Source organism: Mastigoproctus giganteus, chromosome 10, assembly GCF_048544385.1.
Source record: "Mastigoproctus giganteus isolate SK-2022 chromosome 10, ASM4854438v1, whole genome shotgun sequence".
NCBI classification, from domain to species: domain Eukaryota; kingdom Metazoa; phylum Arthropoda; class Arachnida; order Uropygi; family Thelyphonidae; genus Mastigoproctus; species Mastigoproctus giganteus.
Window position 1 is genome coordinate 83090114 of NC_143584.1, and position 19034 is coordinate 83109147.

Here is a 19034-nt window from a genome sequence, read left to right on the forward strand (position 1 = left end):
GTTGAAGATAAACACAAGAAAGGCACCCGGGGTGGATGGGATCTATCCAGTTATATTAAAGGAGGCAGCAAAGGAAGTAAGCAAACCCTTAGCCATAATTATGAGAGCTTCCTTGGACTCAGGGGAGGTACCCATAGACTGGAAATGTGCAAATGTGACCCCAATTCACAAAGGAGGATCAAAGGCTGACACAAGTAATTATAGACCTGTGAGCTTGACTTCTGTTCCAGGAAAATTAATGGAGGCACTGGTTAAAGACGCACTGAAGGATCATTTAGACAAGACTTCAGTTATAGCTCAGACACAGCATGGTTTTGTTAAGGGGAAGTCTTGCCTGACCAACTTGATTGGATACTATGATGCAGTCACAAAAGAACTGGATGCAGGGAATAACTTTGATATTATATACTTGGATCTTAGAAAAGCTTTTGATACTGTTGCACATGGAAGACTGCTACACAAATTGGAGCAGTGTGACATTGGAGGCAAATTGCTGCTATGGATAAAGGGGTGGTTGAGGGGGAGAAGACAGAGAGTGGTAATCAATGGACACTGCTCATCGTGGACTGATGTTATTAGTGGAGTCCCTCAGGGCTCAGTGTTGGGTCCATTATTGTTTTCTGTATTTATAAATGATATTGATGATGGTATATCGGGATTAATGTCCAAGTTTGCAGACGATACAAAGGTTGGCAGGGTTGTCAAGGACACTACTGACACTATGCTTCTGCAACAGGATCTGGAAAGGTTGAGCAGATGGGCTGAGAGGTGGCAAATGAAGTTTAACATTGACAAATGTAAAGTACTACACATGGGAAACAGCAACCCCAGAGCAACGTATCAACTCTATGGTACAACACTGACAGTGGTGGAGAATGAAAGGGACTTGGGGGTGGTTGTGCAGGCAGATATGAAGTTCTCTGAGCAGTGCAGACGGGCTGCAAGAGTAGCTCATGGAGTATTGTCAATGATATACAGGAATTTTTCCAGCAGGGATAAGGAGGTGATTATTCCATTGTATAAGGCGATGGTCAGGCCACACCTAGAGTACTGTATACAGGTCTGGAGGCCTCATTTCAAGAAGGATGTAGAGCTGCTGGAACGAGTACAGAGAAGGGCAACAAGATTAGTGAATGGAACAAAGGGGTGCTCTTACGAAGAAAGGCTTAAGTTTTGCAAATTACAGTGTCTGGAGACTAGGCACCAGCGAGGTGATCTGATAGAGGTGTATAAAGCCTTGAATGGTTTAAGCATGCTCAATGCTGATGGGATTCTTCCTCTAGCTCAGAATAATCACCTGAGAGGGCATAAATTCAAATTGAGGAAAGACAGATGTAGGATAGACGTGCGGAAATTTGCCTTTAGCCAGCGGGTGGTTGGTTGGTGGAACAGACTTCCATCCCTTGTGGTGGAGGTTGATAGCCTAAATAAGTTTAAGGCTCAGCTGGACAAGTATTTTGAACGAACAGAGGGGTGAAGTGGAAGTGGTTTTTTTTTTTTTTTTTTGGCTGATGCTGCATAAGCTTGCTTTCTTGCATCAAATGCCTCTACTAATGCTAATGCTAAGATTAGACTGGTCGCAGAAAGGAGTCAATGTGAATAGAGAGTACCTAAACCATTTATGATCTGCAGATGACATTGTGGTTATAAGCCACGATCCCAAAGAATTAGAGGAAAATCTTAATCAGTTATGCACGGTTAGTAAGGATTTTGGACTAAAGATGAATATGGCTAAAACAAAAGTAATGATGAACAAGTGTGCCACAGAAAGGGAAATAATGATTGAAGGAGCAGTAATTGAAAAGGTGGAGTCATATACTTATCTGGGACAAGTTATTAGCTGTAATAATAATAAATGGCTGTAAGTCAAGAGAAGGATAAATTTTGGATGGATAGCATTCAGGAAATATAGTCACATACTGAAGAGCAATATCCCAGTTTGTCTGAAACGCAAAATAATGAACCAATGTATACTCCCCACCATGACTTATGGAAGTAAAACTTGGGCACTCACCAAAAGAATGGAAGAGAAGCTGAGAACTACACAGTGAAGAATGGTACGAATTATATTGGGAATCAGACTGTTAGATAAGAAGAGAAACACATGGATTAGGCAGCAAACTCAAAATATAGGACATTCTTATCAAAACTAAAGAACTAAAATGGTCTTGGGCAGGACACATAGCTCGAAGACATGATGACAGATGGACTAAGAAAATAACAGAATGGTACCCAAGAGGAGCTAGAAGAAAACCTGGAAGACAAAGGCAGAGATGTATAGATGAAATTCATGAGTTTGTGGGTAGTAAATGGATGGCCAGTGCTCAAAACAAGGAACTGGAAAGTTGCTGGAGAGACCTTCATCCTGCAGTGGATTGAAAATGGCTGATGATGATGATGAACCCCCAGGGGCTCATATCTGGTGAGTATGGGCTTGGCACACCCAGGGTCCTCAGCTGGATATCATCATTCTTCTCTTTCTTGGTGATTCCCTCCTCTCTCTCTCTGTCTGTCTGTCTGGGTAACTCAAATTTTTTTTGGCTGCTGCAGCAGAAGCCTCAGGCTTCCTTGCACCATATGGCTAATAATAATAATAAACCCCAGAGTAACTTATTCGCTGTGTACTGGAGAATGAAAAACTCAAGGTATTGGAGAATGAAAAAATCCTGGGTGTAAGTAACTGTGCAGTCAGATATGAAATTCTCCGAGCAGTGCAGAAACGATGACAGGACAGCTCATGGGGTTTTGTCGATGACATGCAGAAACTTTGCTAGCAGGGATAAGGAGGCAATTATTTCTTTGTAAAAGGTCATGGTTAAGCCACATCTTGACTACTGTGTACAGATCTGGAGGCCTCACTTTAGGAAGGATGTAGATCTACTGAAATGGATGCAGAGAAGGGAAATCACAGTTAGGTGAAGGGAAGAAAAGGGTGCTCTTTTCTAGAAAAGCTTCGGTTCTGAAAACCAGTGTCTCGAGACCATGCATCTGCATTGAGATCTTATCGAGGTGGTTAGAGCCTTGACTGGATTGAGTAGGCTGAATGTTAATGGTATTCTTCCTTTCACTGAGACTACACACAAGGGCATAAATTCAAGTTGAGGAAGAATGGTTACACGACAGATGTGTCAAAGTTTGCCTTTAGTCAGCAGGTGGTTGATTGTTGGAACAGGCTTCCATCTGTTTTTGGGAAGTGAATAGGTTGAATAAATTCAAGGGGAAACTAGACAAATTCTTGGAGGGTATGGATGGGTGAACTGTTTTTTTTTTTTTTTGCTTGATGCTATATATAAACTTGCTTTCTTGCATCATTTGCACATATGCATAATGTATTTAGGAATGATAGGGCAGATAGAAGGGGTGGTGGGGTCATGTTTCTTATCAAAAGCAGCCTGAATCTACGATGTCTGAATCTGTAATGAAAGCTTTCGCGGATTCAGATGTCTCGCATGCTAGTATAGAATCTGTATGGTGTGAGATAGTTGGAAGCAAAGGTATAATGACAGTGGGAGTAATCTACAGGTCAGATGATTGTGAAGATTATGATGAGAGCCTCTACATGCAAATGGAATGGGCAAGTAAGCGTGAATGTCTTATTATTGGCAATTTTAATTTGCCTCTAATTGACTGGAGCAAATGGGAAGGAAACTAGACATAGGAGACAAAATTTTTAGATCAACTAGATGATTGTTATTTTTATTAAAATGTCAGGGAACATACTAGTGAAAATAATATTCTAGACCTGATCATCACCTATGAACCAGATGATATAATAGGGCTGACAGCACAGGAACCAGTAGCATGAAATGATGACAGAGTTCTGTGGTGGATGATGAAAAAAGAGAGAGAGAGAGAGAGAGAGAGAGAGAGAGAGAGAGAGAGAGAGAAAGAGAGAGAGAGAGATAGTAGCAGTTAAAAGCAAAGAAATGGATTATAATCTCAGGAAAGGAAATTATAGCAGATTAAGGTGCTACAACATAAAAGCAGAAAAAGATGGCATGGAATAGTCCCAGAGCAATAGAAAGTACTAAGTCTACAACAGCTACAAAGTAATCTGTAATAGTGACACAGAAAAGGCACAGTCTTACAAAAGAAGATTATGAGAAATTGCTGGCAAAGAGTGGGGATAAGGAATTCTTCACATATATAAATGCAAAGAAGAGAAGAACAAACCAGATTGGACCCATATGTAAGGGATGCAGAATAGTATTAGATATCCCAGCGATGTTGCAGATGAACTCAATTACTTTGCATCCATATTTACAGAAGAAAAAATCTTTATATCAAAGAGAAATTATGGGATTGAAGTTGAGAAATATGTAATTAATGATATTGAAATTTCACATGATTATTTAATAAAAAAACCTCTCAAGCCTACAGGCCAGTAAGGCTTCCGGGGTTGATAGCATATACCCTATAATCTTAAAGGAGGCAGCAAGTGAGTGCACTGAACCACTGAGGCTAATTATGAGGGCATAACTGGACTCAGGAGTGATTCTGTTGGATTGGAAAAGTGCCAATGTATCCCCAATACATAAGGGCGGTTCTAAGAGTGAAGTGGGAAATTACTGGCTGGTCAGTCTAACTTCAGTAGTAAGGAAAATCATGGAGGCAATGATCAAGGGTGGAATTCAGGTTCATTTAGATAGAAATGGAATTCTGAAGGATACTCAGCATGGTTTTGTAATGGAAAAATCATGTTTAAAAAATCTAGTCAGCTATTTTGATAGGGTCATTCATGAGCTGGATTTTGGGAATAATTTCGACATTGTTGATGTGTAAACATCTTTGGCGGCACCTACTAAATTTCAGATGGTTGTAAAATTGATTTTTCATGATTTTGTGATGCAGAAATTATGTCATTTTTCTTTCACAACAAAGAAAAATGGAGTGGGGAGAGGAAGATCGTGCAAAAGATCATGGGAGGGAATCTTGGATGTGCTCAGAGCTGGCATAAACCAGCTGGTGGCAGAAAATGTTTATAATTTGGGGCATACCACTTAGGTGGCTTTGGGCTAACCATTGCCACATGAGGCAGAAACCTTTTGGTACCAGAGAAACTGATATCTTGCAAAGTTAAAAGTAAAGCATTTAAAGCAAAGGATCATGGGAAGCAATCTTGGATGTGCTCAGAGCTGGCATAAACCAGCTGGTTGCGGAAAAATGTTTATGATTCGGGGCACACTACTTAGGTGGCTTTGTGCTAACCATTGCCACCCAGGGCAGAAACCTTTTGGTAACCAGAGAAACAGACATCTTGCAAAATTAAAAGTAAAGCATTTAAAGCAAAGGAACATGGGAGGTGATCTTGGATGTGCTCAGAGCTGGCATGAACCAGCTGTTGTGGAAAAAACGTGGGAATGGCAAAGGAACTGAGTCAGGCAAAGAGATCGCTAAAAGGGTCATGGGATGTGATCTTGGATGTGCTCAGAGCTGGCATAAACCAGCTGGTTGTGGAAAAACGTTTATGTTTCATTTATGATACCACTTAGGTGACTTTGGCTAACCATTTCCATCCATGGCAGAAACCTTTTGGTAACCAGAGAAATGGATATCTTGCGGGCAGTGATCTTGGATGTGCTTCAGCCTTACCAGTTGAAGCGAATGTAATATAGGTATTACAGTACCCGTCTGTATTACTGAAGTGGTTGTATATGTCCATTCGAACGAATGGAGGGATGAAGTGGAAGTTTTTTTTTTTTTTTGGCTGATGCTGCATAAACTTGCTTTCTTGCATCATATGCCTCTACTAATGCTAAAGAGGAGAATCATAAACGTTTTTCTGCAACCAACCGGGCCAGTCAAGAATATTTGAATCGGTTCATGATCGGAGATAAGACTACAAATTACATGTACGAGTAGAATCTTTTGTTTGTCATGGGTCATTCTTATTAAGTTGCAGAAGCCCTAATTGGTTATCAAGTTTTCATGTTTCTTTGAAATTGCGTTGAGTCAGTTGAGCATGGCGAGCTTTAGATCCTCATTCGTCTCGCTGTTTGGATGATTTTAAAAGTTTTGAAAGGGGTCTTCTTCTCGCAGTTGTGTTACAAGGCTATGCAGATCAACACCGCATGCTTCGTCATTGTCTTGACACATCGACTTACATATTTAAATCGTTTTGCAAATCTCCAAGTCCGATTCATACAATTTACGATCTAGTATGAGCTCTTCACTGTCGTCGTAGATCTTGATATATTTCATCTCTGACAGTATCTGTTTCCTCATTGCGATACGGAATGCGCATCATTACATCTTGTGCTTGTGCTTGTCGAGATCATGAGTCAAGTCATAGTTTTGATAGTGTATTATGTGTGGATACTGTAATTTCTTGCAGATCTTGTAGTGCTGCATGTGTAATTTGCGACAAAGCATGACAGAGTAACATGATCAAACATGATAGTATGATTGTACCAAAACTTGTATATTGCAATCATACTATTCAACAAATGGCTACAATCAAATGGGTAATCAGGGGCTATTGGCCTAACCTAACCAAACGTTGATTCAGTAGAGTAAGTAGTGGGTGGGAGCATAAATTACATTGTTCATGATTTCGGTTCTAGCTGTTCGAAATTTAGTAGGCATCGGCAAAGATGTTTACACAAAACATGTTTCGTGCATATAGGGTACACGTGATATTTTTTTTTAAATTTGGATTTCAGCAAAGTATTTGACTCAGTCCCACATAATTGGTTACTTTGTAAGCTGGAACAGGTTGGAATCACAGGGAAAATCCTTAGATGGATAGCAGAATGGCTGCAGGGCAGGAGGCAGAGGGTTGTGATAAATGGTTATTCCTCAGATTGGTTAATGTAAGAAGTGGGGTTCCCCAGGACCACTGTTGTTTATGATTTTCATAAATTATATCGATGAAGGGATAGAACGCGTCATGTCTAAATTTGCAGATGATGTAAAGATTAGTAGAGTAGGTATTGATCACAGACAAGCAGATCTTCTTCAGAGTGACCTAGACAGACTTCAGGGATGGTCAGAAAAAATGGCAGCTATGCTTTAATCCAGCAAACTATAAGGTATTACACCTGGGGAAAAGTAACTCCAAAATAACTTATACACTTGGTGGAGTTGAACTAAAGCCAGTAGTGGAGGAAAGGGACTTGGGTGTTATGATACGAATGAAGTTTTCCAACGAGCATTAGCAATTAGGGCCACATTGCTCCGGGATATGCGGTGGTCATTCCCTGACCTTTCCGCATCCTCCGTATTTGGTGGTGACGGGCTAGAATGCCGGTTTAATCAAGAAGCGTGTGCTACGCACTGATGCTCCTTCCCACCTGGCTACGAATGCGCCTTTTCTCCAAGCATTGTAGACAAGTTGCAAGGAAGGCCCATGGTGTCCTATTGATGATTTATCAAACATTTTCTAGTAGAGATAAGGACACGATAATCCCATTATATAATGCTATTGTTAGACCACACCTGGAATACTGTGTTTAGGTATGGAGACCGCACCTAAAGAAAGACATCGAGCTTCTTGAAAGGCTCCAAAGATGGGTAACTTTTTTTTTTTTTTTTTTGGGTAGTTGTTGGCCATAATGTACCTCCCAAGGTTTTTTGCAGTACTTTGATCCAAGCCCGAGGCGGGATTCGAACCCGCGACCTTTGGGTTGCCAGGCAGGCACTTTACCCACCCGACTAGCCCAGTCGGCAAATGGGTAATTTACCTTGTGAGAGAGGCAAAAGGGCGTCCATATGAGGAAAGACTGAATATGTGGGCTGCACAGATTGGAAACTAGGCACCCTAAGGAGACTTCATTGAGGTGTTTAAGGCTCTGAGAAGCAAAAGTAAAATGAATGAGGATGAAATTTTCATGGTTATAAATGATTCTAGAACTAGGGGCCATAAATTCAAATTGCAGGAAGTTTTATTTTAGCCAGCAAGTTATAAATTACTGGAATAAGTTATCTGGTAGAGGCTGACAGTTTGGGTAAATTCAAAAGTCAGCTGGATAATTACTTATGGGAGGAGGGAAATACATAGATTGTCTATTTCCCCTTCTTTTATTAATTATTTATTTTTTAAAAATTTTCTTATTATTATTTTATTCTTTTTTTTTTTGTTGGTGCAGCATAAGATATAGGATATCTTATGCTGCACCTTGCAACCATAGGATACCTTGCAACATGTGTCTATTGCTACTAACAGTCATTACTACTAGTACTACTACTTTAAAGATATAAAACAATAAGTAGAATTATTTCTTTGAATATTTTCAATTTGCCAATTCTACCCATAATATAAATTCAAATAATGCCTATTACCATCATAATGTTCACAGGTGGTACATTATCTTTTGAAAACTGGGATATTTGATAATTTTAAGGAGGAAGATAGCAGGAGCTCTTCTCTAATCCAGACCTTTGGACTTGAATTTAAGTTCACAGACAAGGCAGGCATTTGATATTAAGATAAGCCATAGGATCATTTACCAGTTCAAGTAAGCAATCCTACAGTGAACAGGTTTCAAGCATTAGTTTACCTAGGATTTTTATTTCTGTGGATTTCGATTTGCATTATTTATTAGATAACAATTGATTGCCTCATGAAACATTGCAGATTTTGACCTCTTAAAATGTTGAGTCAAAGTTTTTTTTATTTACATAAAATAATCCTGTATAGACAAGTTGGTCAAGAGCATTTCCAAAGTTTCACCAGAAACAAAAGAATTGAAGTATGTTTTTTATTTTTTTTTTTGCCTGGCAGAACATTCTCTCACACTGGACATGGCTAAGAGGATTTGTTAAATTCCCAAATTATTTTCATTAATTAATTCATTAATTTGTGTGTTTTTTTTTTTTTAAACATATTTTCGATCATGAACTGGATTTAGATGTGGGTCAGCATTATTCACTGATGTAGTGAATGCTTCGTCTGCTTTTCAATTTGGCAACTTCTAAAAGTTCTCATATGGCTTTTCTTGCCACTTTTAACATTTTTAAAAAAAGATTTGCCAGAGGTTTCTACCATCCCTTAGACATTTAACTAAAGACAAATGTGTACACTCAAGGTTTAAAATCTTTATTTCAGTAGCATGCAGTAACAAACTGTTTAAATCTGTTTTCACTTCTGGTTCTTCTTTCTAGATAGTGATAAATGTCCATCAAACATAAGGTATGCAGCCCCTTTTTAGCAATTAATAAAATTAAAAGGATAATAAGAACCTCCAGTTCTCAATTCAACCACAATAAGGGCTTTATCAACACTAAGCATCAGACCCAGTTTTCCAAAGGAATCCCATATGCTTTCAAGTTGTTCAGAAGAAGATGCCCTATGGAGTCAACTTCTAACACTTGCACTGAGAGTAAGCTGTTTTTATTTATTTTTAAATTTTTTATTTTTATTTTTTTAAGGAAAAGTCACCACAATGGGATTACAGCTTTGAGTCATTGCTACAGATAGTAGTGACTGCCCATAGGTCATTTTCATTTGCATTTTCAAACCCATCATCATTCTTCTTTCCCCTCTATATGCAATTTCACTAACAACTGCTTACTATTTTTCTAAAAATATGGATGCAATGTTCGACATTCATATTTTTTGCTATTCCACTACGGGGAAATGTATATGAAAAATCACCATCGATACTAATACGAAGAAAGGCTTAAGTTTTGCAAATTACAGTGTCTGGAAACTAGGCACCAGCGGGGTGATCTGATAGAGGTGTACAAAGCCTTGAATGGTTTGAGCATGCTCAATGCTGATGGGATTCTTCCTCTAGCTCAGAAAAATCACCTGAGAGGGCATAAATTCAAATTGAGGAAAGACAGATGTAGGATAGATGTGCGGAAATTTGCCTTTAGCCAGCGGGTGGTTGGTGGGTGGAACAGACTTCCATCCCTTGTCGTGGAAGTTGATAGCCTAAATAAGTTTAAGGCTCAGCTGGACAGGTATTTCGAACGAACAGAGGGGTGAAGTGGAAGTGGTTATTTTTATTTATTTATGTTACTTTTTTTTTTTTTTTTTTTTGGCTGATGCTGCATAAGCTTGCTTTCTTGCATCAAATGCCTCTACTAATGCTAATGCTAATGCTAATACAACTCAGAGGAAGATTATATTCTATGATAAATGATGTAAATAGGCATTCAGTACATGACACTATAAACATTCAAAAACTAATAAATATTTTTGAATTTCCTTCCAAGTATTGGACACTGCTACAATGCTTATTTGTTTGTTTACAAATGTCTGATTACATTGTACTTCTTGCCACCTGAAATTGAGAAACTGCATATAGTATACACAAAGCAAACATGTTACCCTTTCCACATTCCATAATTTTCTAATATATAGAAAATCTTGCCTTCTGAAATGATGCTGTCCTTCTTTGGAACCTTACTGATTTGTACTTCCATAATGTTTAAGGCAGATTGGCCAGTGTTCAATTTATTAACATGCCAATGGTGGCAAATTCGTTATGAAACTTGAAGCAGAAATTGGCACAATTTTTTAAAAATTCTGAATTTAACAGCAAAGCTACAGTTTTAATAGTAAAATTAGTAAAGATACAGTTCTAAATTACATTATGTGGTTCATTCATATATGTTAATCATATCGCATTCTGAGCACATGCGGCAGTCACAATAGGCTCATGGAGCACACACTGCTGGTTTTGCATTTGTGGAAATAATTATATAAGCATTTCCTTACTTTTACTATAAAAAGTAAAAGTAAAAATCTTATCATAAGAACATCCTTTGTGAAAATTAAAATCCTTGACAACAGCTAGTTCATAACAAAATATTAATAAAAGAATTATGGAGATATATTATTAATCAAGTAACTGGCCAAAGATACAGACACCGTGACCCTAGTGAAATGATCAATGATTTATTACGAGACTAAGCATTTTTCAGTAAATTCTGTCAGAGTATATGGGTTATTCATTGATTTCAAACACTTTCAAATGAAACATAAGAAAATTACCTGTGGGCAGTCTGTTGAGAAATAAACCTAAACTGTAGGTCATCTTCTTGTGTTTCAGTTTGATGGGAGGAGGAGGAGGATGGGCTCTGTTGTTCTCCTTGCTGACTAGAATTTAGATCACTTTGGGAGCTTGAAATCTCATCATTAGAATATTCCTAAAGTAGCATCACACAACAAAATAAGCATCAATATTTCTGAATGGTTTTACAGTAACTGATATATATACATATTTATGTTCTCTTAGAGAAGAAAGCATGATTTCATAAGTCACTCAAAAATAACGAACTAATAGATTAAAAAATAACTATACCTACTAACTATATATAATATAGTTATATTACAGTTATAGATATATATATCTATAACTATAATTATACAGTAATCATAAATGTCAGATATGTACTAATTAAAAAGCAATGTATGGGGAGAGCAATTTCTTGGATATTGGAAAAGAAATTCATGTAGGTTCATCAATAACAAAAATTAAATAAGTAAAACTATTCTAGTTTTCAAAACATTGCTGTTAGATCTAGCAATTTATTTCACTAAATAAACATGCATTTTAACGTATAACATACATCTCAAAAGTTCCAGGACTTTTTGCATTAAAAAAATCCAAAATATTACAAATTATAGGAGTTAGCTTCTTTCTAAGTATCTTGCCCAACTAGAAAATTTTGTATTTTTGGGGCCTTAAGCAGAATAGGCTTCTTTTCTGGAGTGCATTTGGTGTAAATATATAATTATACAACTTCACAAAAAAATAAGTTTTTTAATCAATAAACTAATTTAAAAATAAAGTACAAGCAAATGTTTTTATGTTAATTCATGCTAGTTCTGAATTTTAAACTGTAGCTGACTAAATATTATTCTTTTTTAAAAATTTTTTTTTGGTAAACATAAAGCAAACAAAGTGCATATATACAGGGGGTTCTTGATATGCATTGTAGTTATGTTCCTAAAAAGCACAACTTATAACAAAACAACGTATATTGGACATTGATTTCCTATTGAACTAATGTATTATGTGGGAGATACATTCCAGACCAACTAAAAAATTCGAATTTATATGAAAGTGCATAGGCATATGAATAGGAAATACTTATTTTATTGTACACTAAACTGTAATACAGTATAATTTATTGTAATTGCTAAATAATAATTAGAAAATACCCTATGAAATTATTAATAAAACATAAAAATAAATTTTTATTATTATTCTTCCTATTACAATTGCTCCTCCTCAGCACTTGAAGTTGCTGAAACTGTAGCTGAAGCTCCTGCTGCTTCTGTGGCTAGCTTTCAGGTTGAGGTTCTCTGACTTTTTTCTTGAAGGAGGAGTCTAAGTTCGTCTGCTTGTCACCATGAACTTTTGCGTCATAAATCTTTATGATAGAAAGACAAACTAGCATTTATGAATCGTGTTACCTTACACAACTATGACATGAATGATCAGTCAGGTGATCCCAATTCTGCAGAACGCCCGTTAATTAATCCACAAGTTAAAAACATGCCCAAGATTCTTTGTTGTTAAGCTATTTTCTTCTGTTGGGCCTGTGTCTTCATCTTCCATGGTCTCTTCATCAAATGCCTGCCTATTCAGTTTAGCCACTTCTTCATTAGTTGAGGGTGTAAGCGTGACTCAAACAGCTCTTTAGCATCCTCCTCTTCCTCCTCGACATTATCAAAAACTTGCCTTGCCAAAGACACCAGCTCCCCACGAACTTCTTCAGAAGTTTCAAACCAGTGAAATCACGAACAGCTTCAGGATAAATGTTCTTCCATACACCTAACTGTCATTTCATTCCATGCCTCACCAATAAATGTGCACTGCATCTTTTCCTTCACCATCAGTCTCATGGATTAGCTTTCTAAACATTCTTCTTAAATATTAAGCTTTAAAATTTGCTATTACACCTTGGTCAATAGGCTGAATGAGTGAAGTAGTTCATGGTGGCAGAAACATGACTTTTAAGTTTGGACACAAAGCTTCAAAGTCGATGTCATGTTGTTGTTGTTATTTGGTTTTTAGGAGCATTAGCAACTAAGGCCATATTGCTCGGGGATATGCGGTGGTCATTCCCTGACCTTTCCGCATCCTCCGCATTTGGTGGTGACTGGCTTGAACCCTGGTCTAATCAAGAAGCGTGTGCTATGCACTGCTGCTCCTTCCCACCTGGCTACGGAGGCACCGTCGATGTCATGGGCTAGGGCATTATAAAACAACATTATCTTGAACAACAAATTTTTGTGTTAGCAATAAAGTTTTAGTTCAGGAACAAGACTTTCTATAAACCAGTCACGGAAGATTTGCCTTGTAATCCAAGGTTCACTGGGATTTCCAGGTCACAGGGAGGCGAGATTTCACAATTTCTTATGGCCAATTCTCACTGTGATACACGATTAGTGGCTTAAGCTTCTTTCCACCATTTGCATTCCCCCAAGCAAAAGTGTTAAGCAGTCTTTGGAGGCATTAAACCATGGAGCACTTTTTTCATGGATTAAAATGTATGTTTTGGATGGCATTCTCTTCCAGCAGAGGCCAGTTTCATCCACATTAAAAACTTATCTAGAGCGTAACCTTCTTCCTCTACAATCCTAGACAAAGTCTGTGCAAATGCAGATCCTCACTCAGTGTCTGCAATTACTGCCTCACCTTGTAGTCTCACACTTTTAAATCCGCAACGGCACTGAAACCTATAAAACCAGCCACAACTTTCACTAAAAGTTTCACTTGCTGAAGCTAAACACTCGCCCTCACTTTTAAAAAAAAATCATAAAGGCTGAGAGCCTTCTCCTGAATAAGAGCAAAACTTACTGGAATATTTTGTTTGTGCAAATCTTCAAGCCATGTTGAAAGAAAATTCTCCATTCAGTTTGCTTCATTTTTTATTTAATTACAGTCGGATCTGTGTTGTTGTTGTTATTTGGTTTTTAGGAGCATTAGCATCTAAGGCCATATTGCTCCGGGGATATGCGGTGGTCATTTCCTGACCTTTCTGCATCTTCCGTATTTGGTGGTGACGGGCTCGAACCCCGGTCTAATCAAGAAGCGTGTGCTACGCACTGCTGCTCCTTCCCACCTGGCTACGGAGGCGCCTGTCGGATCTGTGTAACAAACTTCTTTATAGCAAATTTTTTTTGAATTCCTTTTCGTAATTACATTTAAAATAGTTTCAGTAGAAAGACAAATTTCCATATAATGGACGGATTTCGAGAAACTTAACTTTGTAAGCATTATTGCCACCTTTAGGTGGGAACGATGCCTTTAGGCAATTAGACAAAATCGGACAATGCCTTTTAGACAATCCTTTTAGAAAATTAGACAATGCCTTTAGGGCAAAATCGCCTTTAGGCAATTAGAAAGTGCGAATTAAGGGTAAAGGGATTACCGTTCCACAATGTAAGTGGTGTCCGTAAAATTCTGCCAGCCACCTAGTCCACATACCAAGAAGTCGTGCTAATCAATTCTTTCTACAGTCAGTCAGAAGATTAAGGCATATTTTGAAACGGATAATAGCCTCTAGTCAACCTGTGTTCTTTGTTTCAATAAAAATAAAAGATTTATTAAAGGAAATACTGAATTATCTTTGTACATGCTACATCTGATTCCACAATTTTTTTTTATGAGTGAAAACATTTATAAATTCGAGATTTATAATCACAGAAAAATTATAAGGGAGGAACAGTGTTTAACAAATTTCAAAAATAACAGAGAAACTCCAATTACAAAATTTTATAAAGTATGACACATTTGGTGATGTCACACTTCTGAGCTTTTTGGTTTGTCCTAAATTGCTATTTAATCCTCCAGTGCTAATCAGTTGGCGAGTACTATATTTCGCTTGAATCACAAGTGCTTGAAGTGTGAGTGTAGACGCAGATTAAAAGAAAAGAAAGTGTTAATTCAAATTTTGTTGTTTCGTCTCCACATTAAAAAAGTAAGTTTCAATAAACTGTTATAAACAAACCTTTCTTTTATGTACTTAATTTCCTGTAGTTGAACTGTAACCATATATTTTACTTTTATAAGTTATAAAATTATATGTAATTATTAGTTATTTAAAATATATGTTTTAAAATTCGATTTCTGTCTTATTTCCAAAATGAGTTTTAGACACAGTAATCGAATTTGGGTGGCGCAGTTCTCCCCGTTAAATTTTTGTGAGTAAAGGGTTTCCCCTGTTAATTTTTTGGGCAGAACATTTTCCTTGTTAAAATACTTTTTTATACTACAAAAATGCAGATTGCGAGCAAACTCCTGCTTTAAATAATGTATTACTGAGTTTGTCTTTTATTAATCATACAAGGCAGTTGCATAGTCCAGAATGAGAAATCAGCTACAATGAAGCAGTTTTCCGAATGGTGCATACACAGTTTTTCGCAGCAAAAAAAAAAAAAAAGTTACCATAATCTCGTTTTTTTTAATTGTACCTGTAAATTGTAATTATTTTCTAAAATATTACAATTCTGTATGTGCAATAAAAATGTGTAATATACTAACTTATTAAAAAAATTTTAGCATTCCTATTGTTAAATTTTTCCAATTCGAGCACTAAGTATATCAAGTTTGGTCCATGAGGTTGTCAGACATTCTCTCAGATATGCCAGACAAGCTGTACTTGCTATCTGGGAGTCTAAAACGCTGATGGAACTGATATACGGGTGACACTCAAGTCAAGTGGACCCAATTTCGGCGAAGTCCGGATTGTCTGTGACAGCCAAATCCTCTGCTTGCACCTTCACGATGGTGGGACTGTTAGTAATCCTGGGTATAACCTCCATGCACAAGTACATGGTGGGTGACCACCCAGATGTGAACCAACGTAAGAGGGGTCGAGGTGTGGCGCCCACACCACATGGAGGAATGTCCCTCTATGTTACCAGGCAGTACTAGGTGGTAGATGACTCTCATCAACCAGTGCAATACCACCACTTTGCTTATTGCAGGCTTGAAGTGGTGGAACCCATGCTTAGTCTCTAGAGCTAAGTTCCGGCCAACTCTTCCCTATCTCTTCCGTCATGCAGTAGGATTGATGACTTTTGAGGTTATGATGAACATCGTGGCAAGATCCAATATTCCTTACATTTCGAGGGTACAGCTCTAAAACGGTGTTCGCAGGCCGGTTGCTAGTTAGTACACTGAACCGAACCTATTGGTAACTCTCTAGGAGGCTTCCGGATCAGCTAGTGTATAATCTTGCTACCTCTACTCTGCCAGATGGTGACTGGAGGGAGCCGAGTAGTGTGTATGTGGGGAGCATTGTCAAGGCCATATTATGTCAAGGATCTGGGTATATTCTTACTGTGTGTACGCCATATCCAAAAATTTCATTACTTCATACAGCATGTCCCACCCACTTTTTCTTACTATCGAATACACTATGAATTGTCAAAGTAATAGAGCAAGTTTATCTGCGAAAAGATCTAAACCTCCCAAGCACTTCCTAATTCATTTCACAAATATACGTGGTCTCAATTCTAATCCCAACGATGTCCATTTCCACTTGCAGTCTGCATGTGGAAATGGACTTTTTCTGTCAGAAAAAGTACAAACCCCATGTACTTTTTCTGACAGAATCTCAGTTATCGGTTGATTCAACTACTGCTCATCTCAGATGCCCAAATTTTTCGCTTCCTTTCGCTTCAAAGGTAGTACTTGTGCATACGTCCGTTCTGATATTCCCTGTCAGAGACTTGCCAATTTGGAATCTCCTCTCTTTGACCTTCTCTGGCTTAAAATCTCTCTACCTCATTGTGTCAAATTCCTCTGTTGCCTCTACCGTTCTCCCAACTCCACTAATCACTTGGAGCTCTTTGACTTCCTCTCTTTGCAACTTGACTTTCTCCAGTCCAACTTTCCTAACAGTGAGGTAATTTTCCTTGGTGATTTTAATGTTCACAACTCCAGCTGGCTTCCGTTTTCTAGTCACACCGATCCAGCTGGTCAAGATGCTGAGGCCTTTGCAATTACTAATGACCTTGCACAGATTGTTCATTTACCAACAAGAATACCGGACAATCCTACAGCCGGACAATCATACAGCCAATACGCTTGATCTTTTTCTCACAAAACCCTTCTAAGTACATGGTCGATGTGAGAGGTCCTTTAGGCACTTCAGATCACAACTTGTTGATTGTCTTTTCTCCAATTGAACCTTTATCTCATGGCTATTCCCAACCTCGTGTTGTTTGGCATTACAAGAATGCAAAATGGGATGACCTGTGAGATTTCTTATCCTTGGTCGGATTACTGTTTGAAAACTTCTGATGTCAACGTTTGCTCAGATCATGTCAGTGAAATTATTCTTGCAGGAATGGAATCCTTTATCCCACACTCCACTTTAAAATCTCGTCATTTAAATAAACCTTGGTTTTCCAATAAATGTGCTAAGGCTGTTCAAGAAAAGAAGAAGGTTGTATATCGTAATTGGTTTGTTTCTAATTCTCCAGTTTCATTTTCTGCCTACACCAAAGCTCATAACAATTGTAAAGCAGCTATTAATCAGTTCAAACTAGAGTTTGAACAGGCTAAGAGTAGAAAACTTGCTTCTTGCTCTAATGGTAGCCGAGCATTCTGGTCTCTTGCCAAAGCTATTGGCCTCAACTTTTGCCCATCTCTGCTCCCACCTCTGTCCAAACCAGATGGTTCTGTTGTCATTTCAGCCAAGGATAAAGCTGACCTGCTAGCATCCCATTTTTCTTCCAACTCATGTATTAATGATCTTGGTAAAACACCTCCCACCATTCCCAACACGCTCCATTCAATGCCTCCTATGGTCTTCTGTCAAAAGGATGTCAGAAGGATTTTGACAAATCTTGATGCTAAGAAAGCTCCAGGTCCCGATGGTATTTCTCCACTTGGTCTCAAAATCTGTGCTCCTGAACTTACTCCTATTCTTTGCCGCCTTTTTTAACCTTCTGCTTGGAAATTTGCTCATATTCAGCCAGTTCTTAAAAAGGGTGACAAATCTCTCCCATCAAATTATCGTCCCATTGCAATTACTTCTACTCTTTCTAAAGTAATGGAGAAATCAATTAACCGCCAACTTTTAAACTACCTAGAAACCTTCCATCTGATCAACAATCGCCAGCATGGATTCCATCAGTGTCGATCCACTGGTGATATTCTGGCTTATGTTACCCATTTATGGACTACTTCAATGGAAAGGTTTGGTGAAACACAAGTAGTTACTCTTAACATCTCAAAGGCTTTCGATCGTGTTTGGCATAAAGGTCTTCTAAACAAGCTTCCATCTTATGGTTTGCCAACTGTTTTTAGTAATTGGTTATCCAGTTTTCTCTCTGATCGCTCACTGAGGGTGATGGTAGATAGCTCTCTGTCTTCTAACTTCTCCATTAATGCTGGTGTCCCCCAAGGTTCAGTTCTTTCTCCCACTCTTTTCCTCTTGCATATTAATGACCTTCTTCCATTGATTGGAAATCCTATCCATAGTTTTGCCGATGACAGCACATTGCATTCCACTTTCCATTTTGAGAAACCTTGTCCTGCTCAATCAAGCTTGAACTTCTCGAAAATCTGCTACCAATTTCTTAAATTCCAATCTTCAGGTAATTCTCCAGTGGGGCAAAGACAACTTAGTTGATTTCAAGCCTTCTAAAACTCAGTCTTGTCTTATATCCCGCAAAAAGGATTCTTCTGCTCATATGCTCATCTTTAGTGACACTCCGATTTCTAGGCAAAATGATATATCTCTTTTGGAGATTACCCTGACTTCTAATCTGTCTTGGCACAAGCACATTACAAATATTGCTTCCTCTGCATCTAAAAAACTTGGTTTTCTCTTTTGCTCTCAGCATTACTTTTCTTCCAAACAGTACTCACTCTGTATAAATCACAAATCTGCCCAGCCATGGAATACTGTTCCCACATCCGGGGCAGTGCCCCCAAAACCTCTCTCAAGCTTCTTGATTCCATTCAGAAGAGGGCAGTTAGGTTAATTAATGACTGCTCTATAACAGAGTCTCTCCACTCGCTGTCTCATAGACGTTCTGTTTCTGCTGCATGCCTCTTCTACAGATACTTCCATGGGCACTGTTCTTCTGAATTGGCTTCTATAATTCCTGCTCT

At 38.1% G+C, this 19034-nt stretch overlaps 1 protein-coding gene across 1 annotated transcript in view; it reads right to left on the minus strand.

The window, feature by feature from the left end:
- Window positions 1–19034, minus strand: part of Herp (Homocysteine-induced endoplasmic reticulum protein) — a 223851-nt gene that overhangs the window by 135584 nt on the left and 69233 nt on the right. Inside the window, exon 5 of the mRNA XM_090383557.1 lies at window positions 10943–11097. Coding sequence (XP_090239683.1) covers window positions 10943–11097 — 155 coding nt within the window. The remainder of the gene's footprint in view (window positions 1–10942; window positions 11098–19034) is intronic.